The following is an 18,956-nucleotide window of genomic DNA, read 5'->3' as shown; positions in this document are numbered from 1 at the left end:
GAGACCGACGAAATGAAGATCTTAAGAAGGATTGCTGGAAAAGGACTACAGGACAGGGTAAGAAGTGAGGAAATCAGACGCATATGTGGGGTAGACAATGTAAATACCTGGGTAAAGAACAGAAAAGAAAAGTGGAATCAACATATAAGCAGGATGTCTGAATCAAGGATAGTATCTAAGAATAGCCAGGGACAAGTCACCGTTAGGCAGAGGAAGTATACGACGCCCAAGTAAAAGATAGAATGACAATTTAGGAACAGAATGAAAGGCACCGTTGAAGAAAAACAGGCAGTACTGCCTATATAAAAGAAAAAGAAGAGTTTATGTAACAAGCCTTTGTATCACTCTTTATCAAATTCTTTTGCTATGTCTAGGAAAATAGCTGAGCATATTTTATTCACTTCTAGAGATCTCCCTATAAAATTTGTTAGCGATGTATTAAATTTTGGTTTATTGTTGAGTAAATTACAGAATCTAAATTAATCATCGGCATTTGGCTCTACAACTATATGTGAGTCTTGGCCGCGTTTACTATTTCCATGCATTGTTGTCGGTCCTGAGCAGCTATTTTCCATTGCTGTACTCCCATTTTGCGTAGATCACTGGCTACTGCGTCCTTCCATCTCCTTCTTGGGCGACCAGCTGACCTTTTACCATCGGGCCCTTCCCAGAATGTGCCGTTCAGAAGTCTTTCGTCACTCGGTTTGGAATAATCTAATTAATGGAAAGGAATAATTTCTTTGTGGGCGAGTATAGGTTATATTCTAACATTGGGAATTTTACGGTGGTCTTCCTAGGTAATTGTTATAGTATTTTTCCTGTTATTAGGCGGGGAGGTATAGATTCAAAATTTTGAAATTTTACCGGAAATTACCGGAAATACAGCATGTTGGATATCCCTACTTCAACTCGATTTACAGCAGCTTCGCGCCTGCGCGCTTGAGCGTAGTAAGAAACGTTTAATAAGAGTTATTCTCCTTCTCTTTTGTAAATTACTCCGCGATTCAAAAAATATTTCGATCTGTCACGTTACGATTTGACAGACAAAAAGACATTGAAAATAAAAGTTGTCAAACGTTTAATTAAACGCGTTTTTCTCAAAACTGATGACGCGTTTTTCTCAAAACTGAACATATGATGCAATGACGAGTTCTGATGTCCACCGCAAAATCTATTTTTTTTAAGGTGTCTGTAAAAATTTGACACCATTGGCTTTTTTCAATATTTTGCTTTGAAATTATTTTTAACTATTTATATGGGAAATAAGCCACAATTAAATTGAAAAAAATAATTTTATTAACGTTTTGACGCCCAAATCGGGTGTCGAAACGTTAATAAAATTATTTCTTTCAATTTAATTGTGGCTTATTTCCCATATAAATTGTTAATCATAAAAATGCCACAAGGAAATAGCTTCAGAATAACATTGAAATTATTTTTTTAAGATTCTTTGAATTGTACTGAATTTGTTTATTTAATTTAAAAATAAAATAATTCTACCACAGTTAAAAAATAAATTCACAAAAATGTGTTCGAAATGTTGATTTCAAACCATACCCTCCCCCCTTAAGTCCAATCACGGGCCTTTATTGTTGTTGATTATTTTTGAACATTTTTATGTTCTGCAGTTCTGTTTTTTTTCTACCTTTTCTTGTCCGGTTTTTTATTTTTATTAGTAGGCCAATATGTGGGTTTTTCAGTTGAGTGAATTAATAGATAATAATACAAGATGATTAATTATTTTTCTTGGTGTATTTTTTAAATGTACTTTACTCTCTTGATTTATTTACATTGCTTTTACATCAGTTATGACTCTTGATAAAAAACTGTTGTTCCAGCCCACTTTACGAAATTTATATGCGGACCACATGCTAAAATTATTTAAAAACAAATAATGTCAGTGACGATAAAGTATGACAAAACCGCAATTCACAGACCAACTGAATGTAGATTTCCATGCGACCACAACGAAGTCTTTGTGATGGGTCAGACGACCTACTATTTATTCATTGGCGTTTCCTCATCTTTTTATAACTCGTGAAAACTTAATGTGAAGTAATAATTATTATTATTGTTGAAATATTCTACGTATTCGTATTCAAAATTATTTTGACACTCGTATCTTCGCATTTTTTAATTATGATTCAATTTCGGATCCGGACTGAATCATCAAGACGTTCTCACTGAATCAATGATTCCACTTGTAATATTATGTATACAGTATGGTGCAAATGAGAGTGGAATAAACTCATTATTTCGTAAGCCGGCCACTTTAAGGAAAAATCCTGACATAAGTCGAATTTTATTTTTAAATTATGATTTTTTGGCATATATCATATTAGTGATGTCATTCATCTGGGCGTGATGACGTATCGACGATTTTTTTAAATGAGAATAGGGGTCGAGTGCTAGCTCATTTGAAAGGTTATTTAATTCTCTATATATAATTATAAACATTGACATAATTATTCATACAAGGTGTCCAAAAACATTTTTTTTATTAAGTTAATTGACACAATTGACATTTTACTGCTGCCATAAAACATGAAAAAATGTTTATTTAACAAGTAAAAATGGCTTTCCGCTTAAATTAAGTGTTCAAACTGCCAAGAGGCAGGTGGGTGGCAGCCTGAAAATTGAATTTAAGCAAAAAGCAATCTTTATTTAATAAGTAAACATTTTTTTCTGATTTCTGACACTAGTAAAATGTATTTTGAATTAATTAAATTACATACATTCTTCTTTTTGTGTCAATTAATTTAGTTTTAAAAATATATAGTTTGGACGCTCTGTATAAATAATTTTGTCATGTTTATATTGCTGAATAGAGAGTTTATTAACTTTTCAAATTAGCTAGAACACGACCCCTATTAGACCAGGGCGCATCTGTAAAAATATTAGTACATTTGGACGTTGAGAGGTGACTCAAATTTTTTTGCAGAAATTGCTTGAAAATAAATCAAATAATAATATTTGAGTTATCCTCCCTCTCAAAAAGGTCCGGAACATTGTTTAAATAATCAAAATGTCAAAAAATGAAGGAAATATTCGATTTTTTACTTCGTTTTTTGATTATAACTTTAAAAGTATTCATTTCCAAGAAAAGTTGTACTGATATAAAAGTTGCATAATTAAATTTCCTACAATATAGAGTTGGCTAACAATTTAAAAAATTGTCACCCTTTTTGCAAAATAGCAATAATTGCGAAAAAAACATACAAAAACCAGTATTCGCATTTTACGTTTTTCAACCACTTATGCTACACTTAGGACCTTCATATTTCACTCAGAAAAACTTTATGATACAGTAAAACAATATTGTAAATTTCGTTAAGATCGGTTTCATAAATTTTGCAAAATAAATTTTGCAATCCAGCTTTCGCAAAAAAAATTCATTTTTTCAAAATATTACAGGACAGAAAATAAAGCAGATAGCAAGTTGAAATTTTTTTTGCGTATAGAAGTGTACTGTACCTTTCATTTGCAATTTTGCAAAATTTAAATCGATCAAGAACACGGCGTCAGGAATTTTTTTAAATAAACATTAAATATTGGCGCTACGCGCAGGACAGCGGATAGTTTGCTCTGATTGGACATTCCAATGACTTTTGATAATGATTAATACATTTTAATTTTTATTACATTTCGATATAAATAAATAAATTTGTTTATTGCAAAATAAAAACACATACTCTATCCTTTGAAATAACATTTTATTAGCAAAAACTTTCTTTGTTCATATATTTTAACTAAGACAATAAAAGTTTATTATTTTTAAACATAATATGCAATTGTTTAAACAATATTTCACAAACAATAATAAAATTAGTTTGATTTTTGTGGAATTAAAATATTAAAATACAAGAAAATATAGAGTAAGAAAATAATATATTAGATAAAGATTGGAAAGAAATTTTGGTGGAAATCAACTTGTGTGAATCGAACACCGCTGTCCTGCGCGTAGCACCAAAAACTAATGTTTATTTAAAAAATTTCCTGACGCCGTGGTAATTAATCGGTTTTAATTTTGTAAATTGCAAATGAAAGGTGCAGTACACTTCTATAAGCAAAAAAAAAATTTCAACTTGCTATCTGCTTTATTTTCAGTCCTGTAACATTATGAAAAAATGAATTTTTTTTGCGAAAGCTGGATTGCAACATTTATTTTGCAAAATCTATTAAACCGATCTTAATAAAATTTACAGTATTGTTTTACTGTATCATTAAGTTTTTCTGGGTGAAATGTGAAGGTCCTAAGTGTAGCATAAATGGTTGAAAAACGTAAAATGCCAATACTTGCTTTTGTATGGTTTTTTCGAAATTATTGCTATTTTCCAACTAGGGTGACTATTTTTAAAATTTTTAACCAATTCTATATTGTGGGAAATTTAATTACACAACTTTTATGCCAGTAAAACTTTTCTCAGAAATGAATAGTTTCAAAGTTATAATCAAAAAACGAAGACAAAAATCGAATTTTTCCTTCATTTTTTGACATTTTGATTATTTAAACAATGTTCCGGACCTTTTTGAGAGGGAGGATAACTCAAATATTATTATCTGATTTATTTTCAAGCAATTTCTGCAAAAAAATTTAAGTCACCTCTCAACGTCCATCTCAAAACAGATGCGCCCTGGCCTATATTCTCATTCAAAAAAATCATCGACCGCGTCATCACACCCATATGAATGACGTTACTAGCATGATATATGTATACAGCGTGTCTGCGTAACTTGGAACCATATGGGAAACTTTTTTAATATAAATTTTACAAAAAAAGTTATTATTTATAAAGTGCTCTGCATAGCCTGAAACCTAATATGCAATCATCGGATATCAAATTTTATCAATAATATACGAGGTATGTCAAAAAATATGAATTTCGCTCAAGAGTGCCTTTATATTTCACAATAGTGAAAATTATTATTAAGAAAAGTTGGTTGAAATTAAAAATTATGTTATAATATGCATTTACGTTCTTCTAATTGAAATTTTTTTTTGAAAATTTTGTCCTCAAATTGCAGATACCCAACATCATTTTTATTTAAGATAACTTCGTTATTATTAATTTTGCGAAAAAAAGTTATTCTTTATAAAAATGTCTGAATAGTCCAAAAACTAAGATGCAATCACAAGATATCAATTTTTTCAATTGTAACGAGGTATGTCAAAAAACATGAATTTCGCCCAAGAGTAAAATACCTTTATAGTTCACAATATTTCAACTAGGAGGATGCAATTGCATACTGAAACATATTTTTTATTTCCGAACAACTATTTATAATAACAAATTTCAATATTGTGAAAAATAAAGATACTTTACTCTTCAATGAAATTCATATTTTTTGACATGCCTCGTATAAAATTGATAAAATTTGATATCTTGTAATTGTATCTTGGTTGCTAGACTATGCAGAACTTTTTATAAAGAATAACTTTTTTTCGTAAAATTAATAATAACGGAGCTATCATAAATAAAATTGATGTTGGGTGTCCGTAATTTGAGGAAAATTTTCAAAATTTTTTTTTTTCAGTTAGAAGGTTGTAAATGCAGATTATATGCTTTTTCTCATGAGCATTTTTCAGTGCGTCACAGATTTTCGATTTCTTTCTAACGCATTAAATTGTATATTACAGAAAAAAGGCACGTCGGTGATTACTTTGGTAATTATTCTAGTTCGGTGATTATTCTAGTTGTCGATAGATGGCGCTATAATAGAAAAAAATTATTTACTAATTATATAATATAGTGTTGCCCAAATGCAAAACCAAGACGAGACTTAGATAGTCTTGGTCTTGGTCTTGCGCCAGTACGCTTGGTCTTGGTCTTGGTATTTCGCTCCCGGTCTTGGTCTTGGTCTTGCAGCAAAAGTCTTGCAAGTCTCGCAGTTGCCTATTAGCCTATTGCATATCTTTGAACAACGTGACAGAGATGTACATTTTAAGCTAGAATATCATAGCCGTAATAAAAACCAGCCAAATTAATATATATCTAGACCAGCGGTTCTCAATTTGGGGTGCATGTACCACTGGTGGTATATATCATTATTTGCTGTGGTACACAAAACGCAAACACAGCTAAAATCAGCACCACAATTATTATTATACTTAATTAGATTACCTAGCTACATACCTATTTCAGTTAGTTGGTAACAAAAATAATAAAAAGTATTTTGTGGTTCATGTCTCAAAAAGATTGAGAATTATCGCGTTGCCGACCTCTGATCTAGACAACTGATACCGGGTGGATTTTGAACCCATGATCTAAGCGATCCGTGCCTATGTTCTAACTAACTAAAGTTTATTAGAAACTTATATATTTTATTATATTAATACAGGGTAGCAAAGCCATATCCATAATCCATGATGAACGGCATTCTGTGGGACCAGAAAATATCTAAAGCGAACAAACAGCTCATATACAATAGCATACTTAAAAGTATAATCACATATGTAAGTGTAGTTTGGCCACTGAAACAAAGAACGGAGAAAATGCTACTAGTGACAGAAATGGACTTCTGGAGAAGAGCAGCAGGCAAATCAAGAAGAGATCGGATACCAAATGACAGAATACGATAAATGATGGGAGTCACACATATAATAACTGATGACATAAAAACAAAACAATTAGTATATTACGGCCATGTACAGAGAATGCCAGATGACAGGATCCCTAAGCAGATTTTGGCATGGACACCACAAGGGAAAGAAAAAGAGGAAGGCCGAGAAGAAGCTGGAGGGAGGGAATTGAAAAAGAACTAGAGGAAAGAGAAATCCCTCCAGGTCTATGGTTAAACAGAGAAGAATGCCGGTTAAGAGTCGGAAGGCGTCGAAGAACGCTGTAAACCGATAGTAATAGTAGGTAGTAGTAGTGTATTTTATTATCAAATATAAGCGAATGTAATGTCCAATATAAGCGAAAATATGAGGTTATCGTTGTAATTTCAGTATTTTATAAATGCTAGAATATTCAATATTCCACAGAGTGGTGCTCTAGCTCTGTGAAAAAACACACTTTTATTGGTACACCCGGTCTACAGTGACAATAATAATTGACCTGTCTAGCAACAATAATATTACAGCGATATTTATAAAAATAAGACAACATATTGAAAAAATCACTTAAATCGGACAACAGGCTTAGGAAATTCAAGACATTAACAATGACCTGTTGTTAAGGTGGTGAGTAAATTTTTTGGAGAAGTGTGTATCGTTAATTTCGGTATTTTATTTACACTGTTCCTTTGTTTCGTTATCATACTATTCATACTTTTAAATATAATACTCGCGCTGTTTCGGCAAATTTTCTGTAACCCAGTTATCTCATAGCATAGGTCATAGCACATTCAACAAAAATAATACATTATAGTCTTACTATTCTATATACCGATAAGATTAAATTTGTGGTGTTTAAATTCCTAGAAAATTAATAATGACAAAAATTAATTATTACTTATTAGGTATATTTTTTATCAGCAAGGTGACATATTTTTAAAAAGTTTGGATACGATATTTGATATTACTATCGGCGTCGCAAAGCAAGAATGTTATGATTAGAAGGCGACTATTCTCATAATAGGTCTGGATCCCGCGTATGACAAAAAAGTTGATTAATAGCCAGCTGAAAATTTGTTAAGAGCTTAAGGGTGTCTAGTCGGACAAACTTTGATATATGGGAACACTGGAACAGGGGAAGTTTTAATTGTGGAACAGGTTAAAAATTTTGAACGGTCAGACCACGAAAACGTCACATGTATTTTGTCCGACAGAACTTCCAATTGATTTGTTACCCTTTCATTAAACTCTCATGCAAAAATTAGACTGCTATTTATCACCTGTCATAATTCCTGTCATTTGACATGTTCTACGTGTTCCACTCATTATCATGCCCATTTGGTGATAAATAGCAGCCTGATTTTTGCATGAGAGTTTAATGAAAGGGTAACAAATAAATTGGAAGTTCTGTCGGACAAAATACATGTGACGTTTTCGTGGTCTGACGGTTCCAAATTTTTAAACTGTTCCACAATTAAAACTTCCCCTGTTCCAGTGTTCCCATATATCAAAGTTTGTCTGACTAGACACCCTTAAGCTACTAACAAATTTTCAGCTTGCTATTAATCAACTTTTTTTTCATACGCGGGATTAAGACCTATAACCCGGACAACTAATTTCAGAGAAGTCGTCTGATGGGAAGGAAAGTACAAAATATTTTATTTTTACATTGTACCTAATAATGACCTGAGCACGTGTCAAATGTGTCAAGTGTTCTTTAAATGGATATTTTGACTCGCTATGTATGTTTATGGTATTGTTCGCAGTGAACAATTTTCAAAATTTTTGTTACAAATTTTTTTTGTTTCTCATAAAGTATGTAAGAATATAGCCGAACTAATATACATACTCCCTAAAACGACCCTCGGTTCTAACTGCAAGACGCAAGAGTCTCGCAGGCTAAGTCTTGTTCTTGCTCAAGTCTTGCATGGTAAGTCTTGGTCTTGGTCTTGCTATAATTAGGCGGTCTTGGTCTTGGTCTTGCGAAAACGCAAGAACAAGACCAAGACTGCAAGACCAAGACCGATTTTGGGCAACACTAATATAATATATCTACGAATATAATCTGTACAATTTATAAGACTATACAAATCAAAGAAAATACTATTTTATAAATGCAATAAAGACAGTTGATTTGTTTTTATGCCCAATTGCAAATAAAATTTGACAACTCAGATTTAACTAAAATGTCATGTTAGAATAAATGTTATAAATGTATATTATCACGGACTTACCTTTTTTTCTATTATTTGTGACGCACTGAAAAATCCTCATGAAAAGAACCATAACATAATTTTTAATTCCAAACAACTTTTTTTAATAACAATTTTCGATATTGTAAAATATAAAGGCACTTTACTCTTGAGCGAAATTCTTATTTTTGACATACTATTAACAAAATTTTATATCTGATGATTGCGTCTTAGGTTTTAGACTATGTAGAGCACTTTATAAAGAATGACTTTTCTTCGTAAACTTGATATTAAAAAAGTTTACCATATGGTTCCAAGTTACGCAGACACACTGTATATATACTATAACAAAAAATCATAATTTAAAAATAAAAATCGACCTGTTTCATGATTATTTCTTAAAGTCGCTGGTTATGAAATATCGAATTTATTCCAAATATTTGCACTGTACGATATAATATCCAGTGATCTAAAATTATTGTCATGATAGTGGGCTCTGAAGGACAGAGATATAGCTCTGAAGGACAGACTATACAGTGCGTGTCTATGATTAATTCAGTTTGCGTCAACTTTGACTATGTTGAGATATACTTGTCAGGTTACGTCAACTTTGACTTTTCAAGTTTTAGTACATATAGAAAATTATTACTAAGAGGCAACAGTAGCGATCACCAGGTAGCAACAAACGCGGTCCAAGATTGCGGCTGTAATTTTGAATGTTCTGTCGAGATATTTGGAACACTTATTCGTAATATAATAAAGAATGGCGGTACAGAGCCCAATTTCAGAAATATGTTAGTATGTGGAAATTACTCTATAATTATACTCTATAAAACCTGGACAATTAATTTCAGAGCGAAGAAGTCGGCTGCTGGGAAAGGCTGTACAAAATATTTTATTTTTACATTATAATAATGACCTCTGAGTACATGTCAAATGTACGAAGTGTTTTTTTAATGGATATTTTGATTCGTTATGTATGTTTATGGTATTGTTAGTAATGCGCATAAATCCTTTTCAAATTTTTTTTTACAATTTTTTGTTTCTCATAGAGTATCTAAGAATATAGCCGAACTGATAATACTCCCTAAAACGACCCTCAGTTCTAACTGCAAGACGCAAGAGTCTCGCAGGCTTAGTCTTGTTCTTGCTTAAGTCTTGCAGGGTAAGTCTTTATCTTGGTCTTGCTAAAATTAGGCGGTCTTGGTCTTGGTCTTGCGAAAACGCAAGAACAAGACCAAGACTGCAAGACCAAGACCGATTTTGGGCAACACTACTATCAATCTGAGACATCATAATATAAAATATATGCATTGCAACTGAATAAAAATGGAATTTTTATTTTATTTTTATATTGGTCGTTACTTCTTTGAGTAACTTAGGTCCATTTTCTGTTGGAATTTACCAGCTGAACAGACGGGGTCGTGAATTGTAAGTTTTTTGAATTCCCTCTTGTCTTCTTCGCTTCAGCATCCATCTGGCTTGCAAATTTTAGAAGCCATGGAGGTGTTACCAAGAAAATGGACCAATAAGTTTTCAATTTAAAAATCTTTTAGTAATATTTTAATATTTTTAAATATTAATAATAATGCTATTAGGATTGAAAACTATTTCATCTTTCAATTGCCAGATGACGCTAGTCACCTACTCCATTCACTTCAGTTGCGGTGTGGGGGATAAACTCTTGGTATTGATCACTTGAGATATGGAGAAGCAGGCCTACGCTCTCTCCGATGAGACTCCAACAAGAGTCGAAAATCGTCGATTCAGAGGGCTGGACTGCTCTGGAAAAATGCTATTGTTTTGCCTTCGCATTGCAACTGAATAAAAATGGAATTTTTATTTTATTTTTAAAATATATGCACCTACTTCAAACAGCCACAAAATGTAAATGAAAATAATGTACCAAACCAAATAAACTACCTTCGTGCGACTGAACGACAGTATCATATTTATGAAAGGATGCATTAAGTTCTCTATGCTACTGGGTGCGTAAAGACGGCACGGCTGCCGTCTGTTGTAAGCGAGGGACGACATAAACACGGCGACTACACGGAACGTTCCAACCACCATCTAGTGAGAAAGGCTCCATATGATTACATGAGCCACCATTGGAATGTCGTCGTGCGTTCTAACCCTCGCACGTTTAAATTCTTATAATGTGAAACAGCGCAATGACGTATTCGTGTTCAGCCACCGCAAAAACCCTCGTGTATCAACATCTGGCCCTTGCATGCACTTTTGGATGCATTTTATGCACTGTAAACGCCGTTTCGACCCATTCTTCTATTGTAGACCTTTTTGCTGACATCATTCCGAAAACAAAACGCAAAAAGTCTCTATTTAAAAATCGATGTATTCCAGTATTTTTTATTCTAACTGCCCTGCGTGTTCCCGCTTATATCTGGAGTAGCCTTAAAAATTTGTCAGACAATATACCAGTTAATTGTAAATATTGTTATCCAACAATCATGCAAAATCACCTGTGAGGACTACTGAGATTATAAAAAGCATCAAGAAGAGATAGCTGGTGTATTTCGGACATGTAATGAAAGGTCCCAAATATAGGTTGCTACAAAATATTATGTAAGGAAAAATAGCAGGCAAACGCAGTTCAGGACGATGAAAAACCTGATGGTTGAAGAACTTGCGAGAGTGGTATGGTATTGATACAAGCATCCTATTTAGGGTGGCAGTAAAGAAGAACAGTGCTGTTAATTGTTCGTGATAAGTCATTTTTGATATAATTTTTGCTTCTAATATTTTATATTCAAATTTATATAATTTACCTTCCAGCATGTAACTCTCGTTTTTTACGTTTTAGGTATAAAAAATTTGGATCCAGCCACAGCCGACAAACTTGCAGGTACTGATCCTGACTACGCAGTTAGAGATTTATATAATGCCATCGAAGCAGGCAAAAAAACAGGCAAATATCCATCATGGACGTTTTATATTCAAACTATGACACCTGAACAAGCTACAAAGGTAAAATTCAATCCATTTGATATCACCAAAGTATGGCCACACCAAGATTTTCCTTTAATAAAAGTTGGAACCTTTACTTTGAATAGAAACCCTGGCAATTGGTTCTCTGAGCTCGAACAACTTGCTTTTGCCCCAAGCAACCTCACCCCAGGTAAGTACTACTAGTCTAAGATGCGAATCTATGTCCATCAACCATCAACCAATTGTTTACCGGATGATCAACATTTTTTAATTCAATTTCATACATAGCTAAATACGACTTGCATGGGTTGCCTATCAAAAAAAAGTCATAACTATCCTTAAGGAGGGCCAGAGCGCTTGAGCGTAGTGAGAAACGTTCAACAGCTGTTCCTATTCTCTTTTGTAAATTACTTCGAGATTCAAAAACATATTCCGGTGTGCATCACTTTACGATTTGAAAGGCAAAAGGAAATTGAAAATAACAGATGACAAAACTTTAAAAGCGTTTTTCTCAAAACTGCTTTTTTCAAAGCCGGTAGACATTATAACTCAAAAACTACCGGGCCGATCCACCTAAAATTTTGCATATATTTTCGTTAGACATTTCTTTTCTTTAGACTGTAGAGACATTTTTTGTTTAACAATAATAAATATGTTGAAAAAATTTATGTGCAAAAAATTTCGTTGTTTTGACTTTTGAGTGACACCAAAAAGTTAAAAATCGTTCAAACTAAAAATACTCGAAAGCCTTACCTTGAGAAACACATAAAGGCGAAATTACACGGTTCACTTCTGCCTTTCAATTTGGATGAAGCAACCAAATTGATCCATGTAAACATAAAAGTGAATCATTCAATGTCATTGAATGTTGTCTTTCAATCGCATTGAAAGAATTAAACATGCTCAATATTTTCACTTCTGGCATTCAATCTTTAAAAACCATATTTCGTCCGCATAATGCCAGGGTCGTGCGAACATTCTTCGAAAATAATGAAATTAAGGTTTTGCCACGGCCTGCACAATCGCCAGATTTAAACCCAATTGAGCATGTATGAGACATATTGAGCAGTCGCATTTTACAACAAAATTTTGCGTTCAATACAAGACAGCATCTGTTTGAGAGCCTTTCAATGGAGTTGAGCAGATTACCGCAGCAAGACAATGGGTGGAATGCATAAAACGTAGTACCTGCTAATGCTTCAAATACGTACTACATTTTTGAAGAATTTGCTACACTTACAAAACATTTGCTTTCCTCCGTAGCATCTGCTACTATTTACCAGATACATAGAAGGATGTACTACGCTTTTGAAGTATTTGCTAGTTTAGGAGAATTTGCTTCAGTTTAGGTGAAGTGGGTGGATGAACGACTTCGGCGTAGGTGTTTTTTGTTAAAAAATGGCAGCATTTATGAATGTTCGTCGTAGAAAAATCTACAAACCAGGAGGAAGATACAATGACGATATTTATCGTAAAATTTATTTAGGTAATTATCATGAATCGTGTAGTTTTATTCATACAGTGCACTGAAGTGTTACCCCCCATATTAACTCAATTATTTTTAGTATGTAAGCAAAACGCTCGGAGAGGTCAATTTTTAAAACAATCATAGTATATTATAGCATCAATGTTTCGAACTTTTAGCCATCCCTCTTCAGGTGACAGTCATTACTTTGATTTTTTAAATGGGAAAGTACATCATGTGACACCCAATTTAAAAGCTTCTGAAATACTGACTACAAAAATGTATAATACTTGGGCAAAATTTCGGTCAAATGATTTTCAAATGCGTTATTTTTTTTAATCCTGAGAAATTTAATAAGAGTTTTTGAAAATTTTAAATCCAGAATAAAAAATTACAATATTACCGAGGGCCGAAAGTCCCTAAAAACTTCTATATGGTTTATTTAAATAAGTTACAGGGGTGAAAACGAAGAGAAAATTTAATATAATTTGTAATTTTAAATATATCATTCAAAAGAAAATTTCTATATGGTTGACTAACTGCTCACCAGCTTCAGCAAACTTTATCAATGCATTCGCGGCTCGTTCCTGAGCTTCTGTCGAAGACTGTTGAGCTCGAGCACAAGAAATTTGAGCTTCGGCTGCTTCAATTTGTTTTCGTGCAGGTCTTCTGTAGTTTAATCAGCGACTCCTCCTTCGCACTAGGATATTTGGGAGATCTGCCTGTTAGTTTTTGGCAACCAGAATTGGAGCTAAAAAGAACGTTTTCATCATTATTTTTTGTGATGAAACCCCAATCTCCTGTTACACCGGCCTGACAAGCACCTGGTACCCTGTGCAAGACTGGATTTTCTCCAATATGTTCCATAACTCATAGAATTTTCTTTGCCGTCAGTTAGTACTATTTTTTTACCAGTTTTTTTTTTAATCTAAGTTTTGAATCTAGGTTTTTTTCGATTATTTCATTAACGGCAGCAGTTAATTTATTCAATGTACCTTCTTTTTCATTTTTAATTTTTGGGATTATTCTTTTATCAAATAAAATTTGATAGTTTTCAAGAAGATTAACAAATACTTGTTCATTTTTATCCTCGCCTAACTCTTTTGTCGCTTCGGAATCTGAACCACTCATTTTTACTCACTACTCACTTATTCTAATAATAATTAGGTACGTAAAAATGTGAATTCACAAAACACAAAAGCACATGAAAAACTAGTTCTAATACGATTGGTGTGATGCACACAAGGGCATTACGGCTGGCGCTACGTTTAGTAGTAGATCGTAGATCCTTCAGGTCAGTAGCAGGTACTTCGGTTGTGTAGTACGGTCTTCTGAAAAAAAGCACCTACTTTTATTTAAAAGAAAATGCTACAATTGTAGTAAAGAAAAAAAGAGACGTTCTCACAAACAATTTATTTTACAACTGACGACCGGTTTCGCTGTCTACAATATTCACAGCATCTTCAGGTCACGGTAAAAGTAAAATTAAATGCTACAAATAACAAAAAACCAGAGTTAGTTAAGTGGTCTGGTTGAAATCAAAGGGTAAAGATCAAGCCAATATTAAAGTATATATATTCATGCATACATATAAATGCTAAAATGTACGTAAATATGGTTTAACAACCCTCACACTCACATACATGCAAGCATTCAAATGTAGTGGCAACTAAAGTATGTCAAGTATAAGTATAAAATGTACACTTACTTTCCGGTATAAGGGAAGAATATAGTAGTATTCAATATCATACTTTATCTCCAAATTATGCTAAAGGGAGAGATGGTAGAGGGACAGATTTGATTGTAATGTACAAACAAAACAAAATAATTGGCAGGATCTTGAGGGGATTAGTAAGGGAACACGACATTAAACCGTGAAACCAAAAATTGTTAGTTATATATAAAGTGATGTTATTTTTAAATTTTTTAAAGTGTATATTTTTAAATTTATTGGGATTATTAGATGTTGTTCTGGATGTTCAAGAACTGATGGATGTAAGATTGGTTGTGCAATTTTCTTAAAACCAGAATTGGTCAATTGTGTATTATTTGTGGTGTGATTGTGAAAATGTTTTAATTTTTATTTGTTGGAGACATTGAAATTAAACTGAACAATAGTAAATAGGTAAAAATTTGCTAAAATTTAAAAGTGTCAAATTATAAAATCATTAATAAATAATTCAGAATTAAATTCAAATGTGAAGGTAACTAACTGTACATGAAATTAAATTTATAGTAATATAAAGTTATGATGATTTGTGCAGCAATGAATGAGATTTTATGAGATATTACTAAAAAGTTAGAAAAAGGCAAATATGAAAAAATAGATGAAAAAATGATTCATTTATGTTAATATCTGTTGAATGTAATAAATAGTTGAATATTACTAAAGTATTACTTTAGTTTACTAAATATTAAATTGTTTGTGAGAACGTCTCTTTTTTTCTTTACTACAATAGTATGGACTCACACATGCAACCCATTCATTATTTAAAATGCTACAAATTAGATACTATTTGCTGAAGCAATAGCATCTACTACGTTTTATGCATTCCACCCATTGATTATGTGATCATGAGTTTGCATAACAGATGTAAGACCGTCATCAACAACCGTGGAGATCATAAACTGGTGTTGGGAGTTGAGGGGCAACAAATTATTTTTTTATTTCTTGTTTGTTACCATTTTTTGACTTATGGATTTCTCTTTTAATTTTCTTATGAGCCATTGCAATAAATCTAAGAAAAAATGTTTATTTTATATTAGGGACACTTGTTTATAACTTCCTTTCTTAATAATAAAATAAAAATTCCATTTTTATTCAGTGGCAATGCGAAAGCAAAACAATCTTATTTTCCACTTAGAACAGGGAGCGCAGTCCAGCACTCTGAATCGATGATTTTCGACTCTTATTTGAGTCTCATCGGAGAGACGTAGGCCTGCTGCTCCATACTCGAAGTGACCAACCATGAAAGCTTACTCCCACATTGCAAATGACGTGTATGGATTAGGTGACTAGCGTCATCTGGCAATTGAAAGGTGAAGTTTTCAATCCTAATAGCAACATTTATAATATTGAAAAAAATTAAAAATATTACTAAAATATTTTTAAACTGAAAACTTATTCCGTTGGAATTTACCAGCTGAACAGACGGGGTCGTGAATTATAAGTTTTTGAATTCCCTCTTGTCTTCTTCGCTTCAGCATCCCTCTGGCTTGCAATTTTTAGTAGCCATGGAGGTGTCACCAGGGAAATGGACCAATAAGTTTTCAATTTAAAAATCTTTTAGTAATATTTTTCAATATTATAAATGTTGCTATTAGGATTGAAAACTTCACCTTTCAATTGCCAGATGACGCTAGTCGCCTAATCCATACACGTCATTTGCAATGTGGGGGTAAGCTTTCATGGTGGGTCACTTCGAGTATAGAGCAGCAGACCTACGTCTCTTCGATGAGACTCCAATAAGAGTCGAAAATCATCGATTCAGAGTGCTGGACTGCGCTCCGTATTTTAAGTGAAAAATAAGACTGTTTTGCCTTCGCATTGCAACTGAATAAAAATGGAATTTTTATTTTATTTTTATATTGGTCTTTACTCCTTTGAGGAACTAGGTCCATTTTCCGTTGGAATTTACCAGCTGAACAGACGGGGTCGTGAATTGTAAGTTTTTGATCTTGTCTTCTTCGCTTCAGCATCCATCTGGCTTGCAATTTTTAGAAGCCATGTAGGTGTCACCAGGGAAATGGACCAATAAATTTTCAATTTAAAAATCTTTTAGCAATATTTTTAATATTTTTCAATATTATAAATGTTGCTATTAGGATTGAAAACTTCACCTTCCTTTCTTAATATTTAAAATAAATTATTTGAAATCCTTCTGTAATTTCGCATTTTGTTTTTATCCCCTAGATCCTAGATTATTTTGATGTGTGCAGGGGCGGCTCCAGGATTTTATTTTTGGGTAGGCAAGCTACCGGGGGGTCTTGGAAATGACGAACGAAATTGTGAGTTTTTAGGCTCTCTCTGACTTAATTTTCCAAACAACTTGTTAAGTGAGTTAATGCCTAGCTGGAGGTAACAATTATACTAATATATATTTTCCAAGAAACTTAATGTAGGCCTACCTCTATAGTCTAGTCTTATGTTATAAATTTAATAAACTTACCGGTACCTGATACAGAACTCTGTTAGGGTAAGTGCACTATGTATATATAATGTATTTAGCCTAATTAGTATTGGGAAATAAAAACGACAAAATCAAATTGACGAGGCAAATCACACAAAATGTATTACACAAGTTAGTTATTCTTACAGTGTTCGAAAAAGAGTTGTACATATTATTTTAAAATGTTTAATGAATTGTTTAATTGAACCTTCTATTGAACAGAAAAATGTAACTGATGGAGTTCATTTTAAAAGGAACTTTAGTCTTCTCCCTTTTTGAGCGGCGAATTCGTCTACAACAATTTCAGGGTGACATAGGAGATTGTAGCTAAGTTCTCGTTGTATTGAAATCACTCCCAAACTGTGAAGTCTTTGCCCCATCATTGTAGATCTTAAGCAGTTTTTAATTCGTCTCATCGATGAGAAACTTCTTTCAGCTGTCGCCGAACTTACAGGCATCACTAGAACAACGGACACTATATATCTCAACTCATTGAATGAACCGAAGGAAAAAAGCTACAGATCTTCTGTACTTTTACATTTGGAAAACATAGATTTGCCTAAGTCACACTGTGCTTTTAGTTGACTGCAAAACTCTTCATCTTTTCCCCAAAATTTAGCAAAGGAACACAATTCTTTTGGATCCAGAAAATTCTGTGAGTTTGGATTACATGATGATATGCAAGCTGGAAGACTTGAATTTTCTGAGAATCTCTTTTCCATTTCTTCTGAAATATTATCAACTATGCTAAAGAGTTCTGCTTTAAATTGAGTTTTTTTAGAAACACTTTCATCATTGCACGTTGATTTCCCTTTTCCGGTAGTTTCAAAAACTAAAAAGTCAGATAGACTGCTGGATGGCGTCTGCTTTCTTATAGGTCTGTTTTCCACACTAAAGTCACTCACACTTCCTTGAACTTGAAAAATGTCTTGAGCTTTTTTGTATAACTCTTCAAACTTGTCATCTGTTCGCATCTTACATAGACTTTCTATTGTTGCTTTAATAAGTCTTAAGCTTTTCCCAATGTCAATGTTTGATGACTGTAGTTGCTTGGAAAGTATGTTTAGGTAGCATAAAATTTCGTCTAAGCAAACAAGAAAATAAATTACATCAAAAGAACGAAATTGGGTGAGGAGGCCTATAGCTTCTGCAGCTTCTCTTGGCTTAGCTTTATTTTGAGCACATTTTTGCAGTGCCACTACAATTGAGCTAAACTGGGTTTTGAAAAAGTTAACTCCTTTTTACTTTGAGACCCATCTTGTGTCGCTATGCTGGGGAACTTTCAACTTCTTGGTCCCACTTTTAGTTTTTACTTCAAATGAGAACAATTCATTGCGTAAAGTTGAAGCAGACTGGAAAGCATATATTGCTTCTAACAGGCCGATAGTATCACCATACGGACTGTACACGTTTACTTACATCGACAAGAACTAGGTTGAGCTTGTGAGCATGACAGTGCACATATGGACAGGGGTTTCCCGTGATTTCCCTCACTAATGCCTGTACACCGGAAAATTTTCCAGACATAACGGATGCTCCGTCGTAAGACTGGCTGACACAGAGCTGAATATTAAGCCCGATGTGGTTTAAAAAATGTTGTATTTTGTTTGCCAGAGCTAATGCGT

General features: G+C 33.1%; 2 protein-coding genes across 2 annotated transcripts in view; one reads left to right on the top strand and one right to left on the bottom strand.

Moving 5' to 3' along the window:
- LOC126883295 (mannosyl-oligosaccharide alpha-1,2-mannosidase IA-like) overlaps positions 1-18,956 on the bottom strand; it is a 662,535-nt gene that overhangs the window by 425,311 nt on the left and 218,268 nt on the right. The gene's annotated exons all lie outside the window — the stretch shown is intronic.
- LOC126883296 (catalase-like) overlaps positions 1-18,956 on the top strand; it is a 125,776-nt gene that overhangs the window by 90,051 nt on the left and 16,769 nt on the right. The window contains exon 5 of the mRNA XM_050648658.1: positions 11,573-11,887. Within this exon, the coding sequence (XP_050504615.1) occupies positions 11,573-11,887 (315 nt within the window). The remainder of the gene's footprint in view (positions 1-11,572; positions 11,888-18,956) is intronic.

This window comes from Diabrotica virgifera, chromosome 4 (genome assembly GCF_917563875.1).
Source record: "Diabrotica virgifera virgifera chromosome 4, PGI_DIABVI_V3a".
Lineage (NCBI taxonomy): Eukaryota > Metazoa > Arthropoda > Insecta > Coleoptera > Chrysomelidae > Diabrotica > Diabrotica virgifera.
Note: the sequence above shows the minus strand (reverse complement) of the source record. Positions and strands in the feature narration are given on the sequence as shown.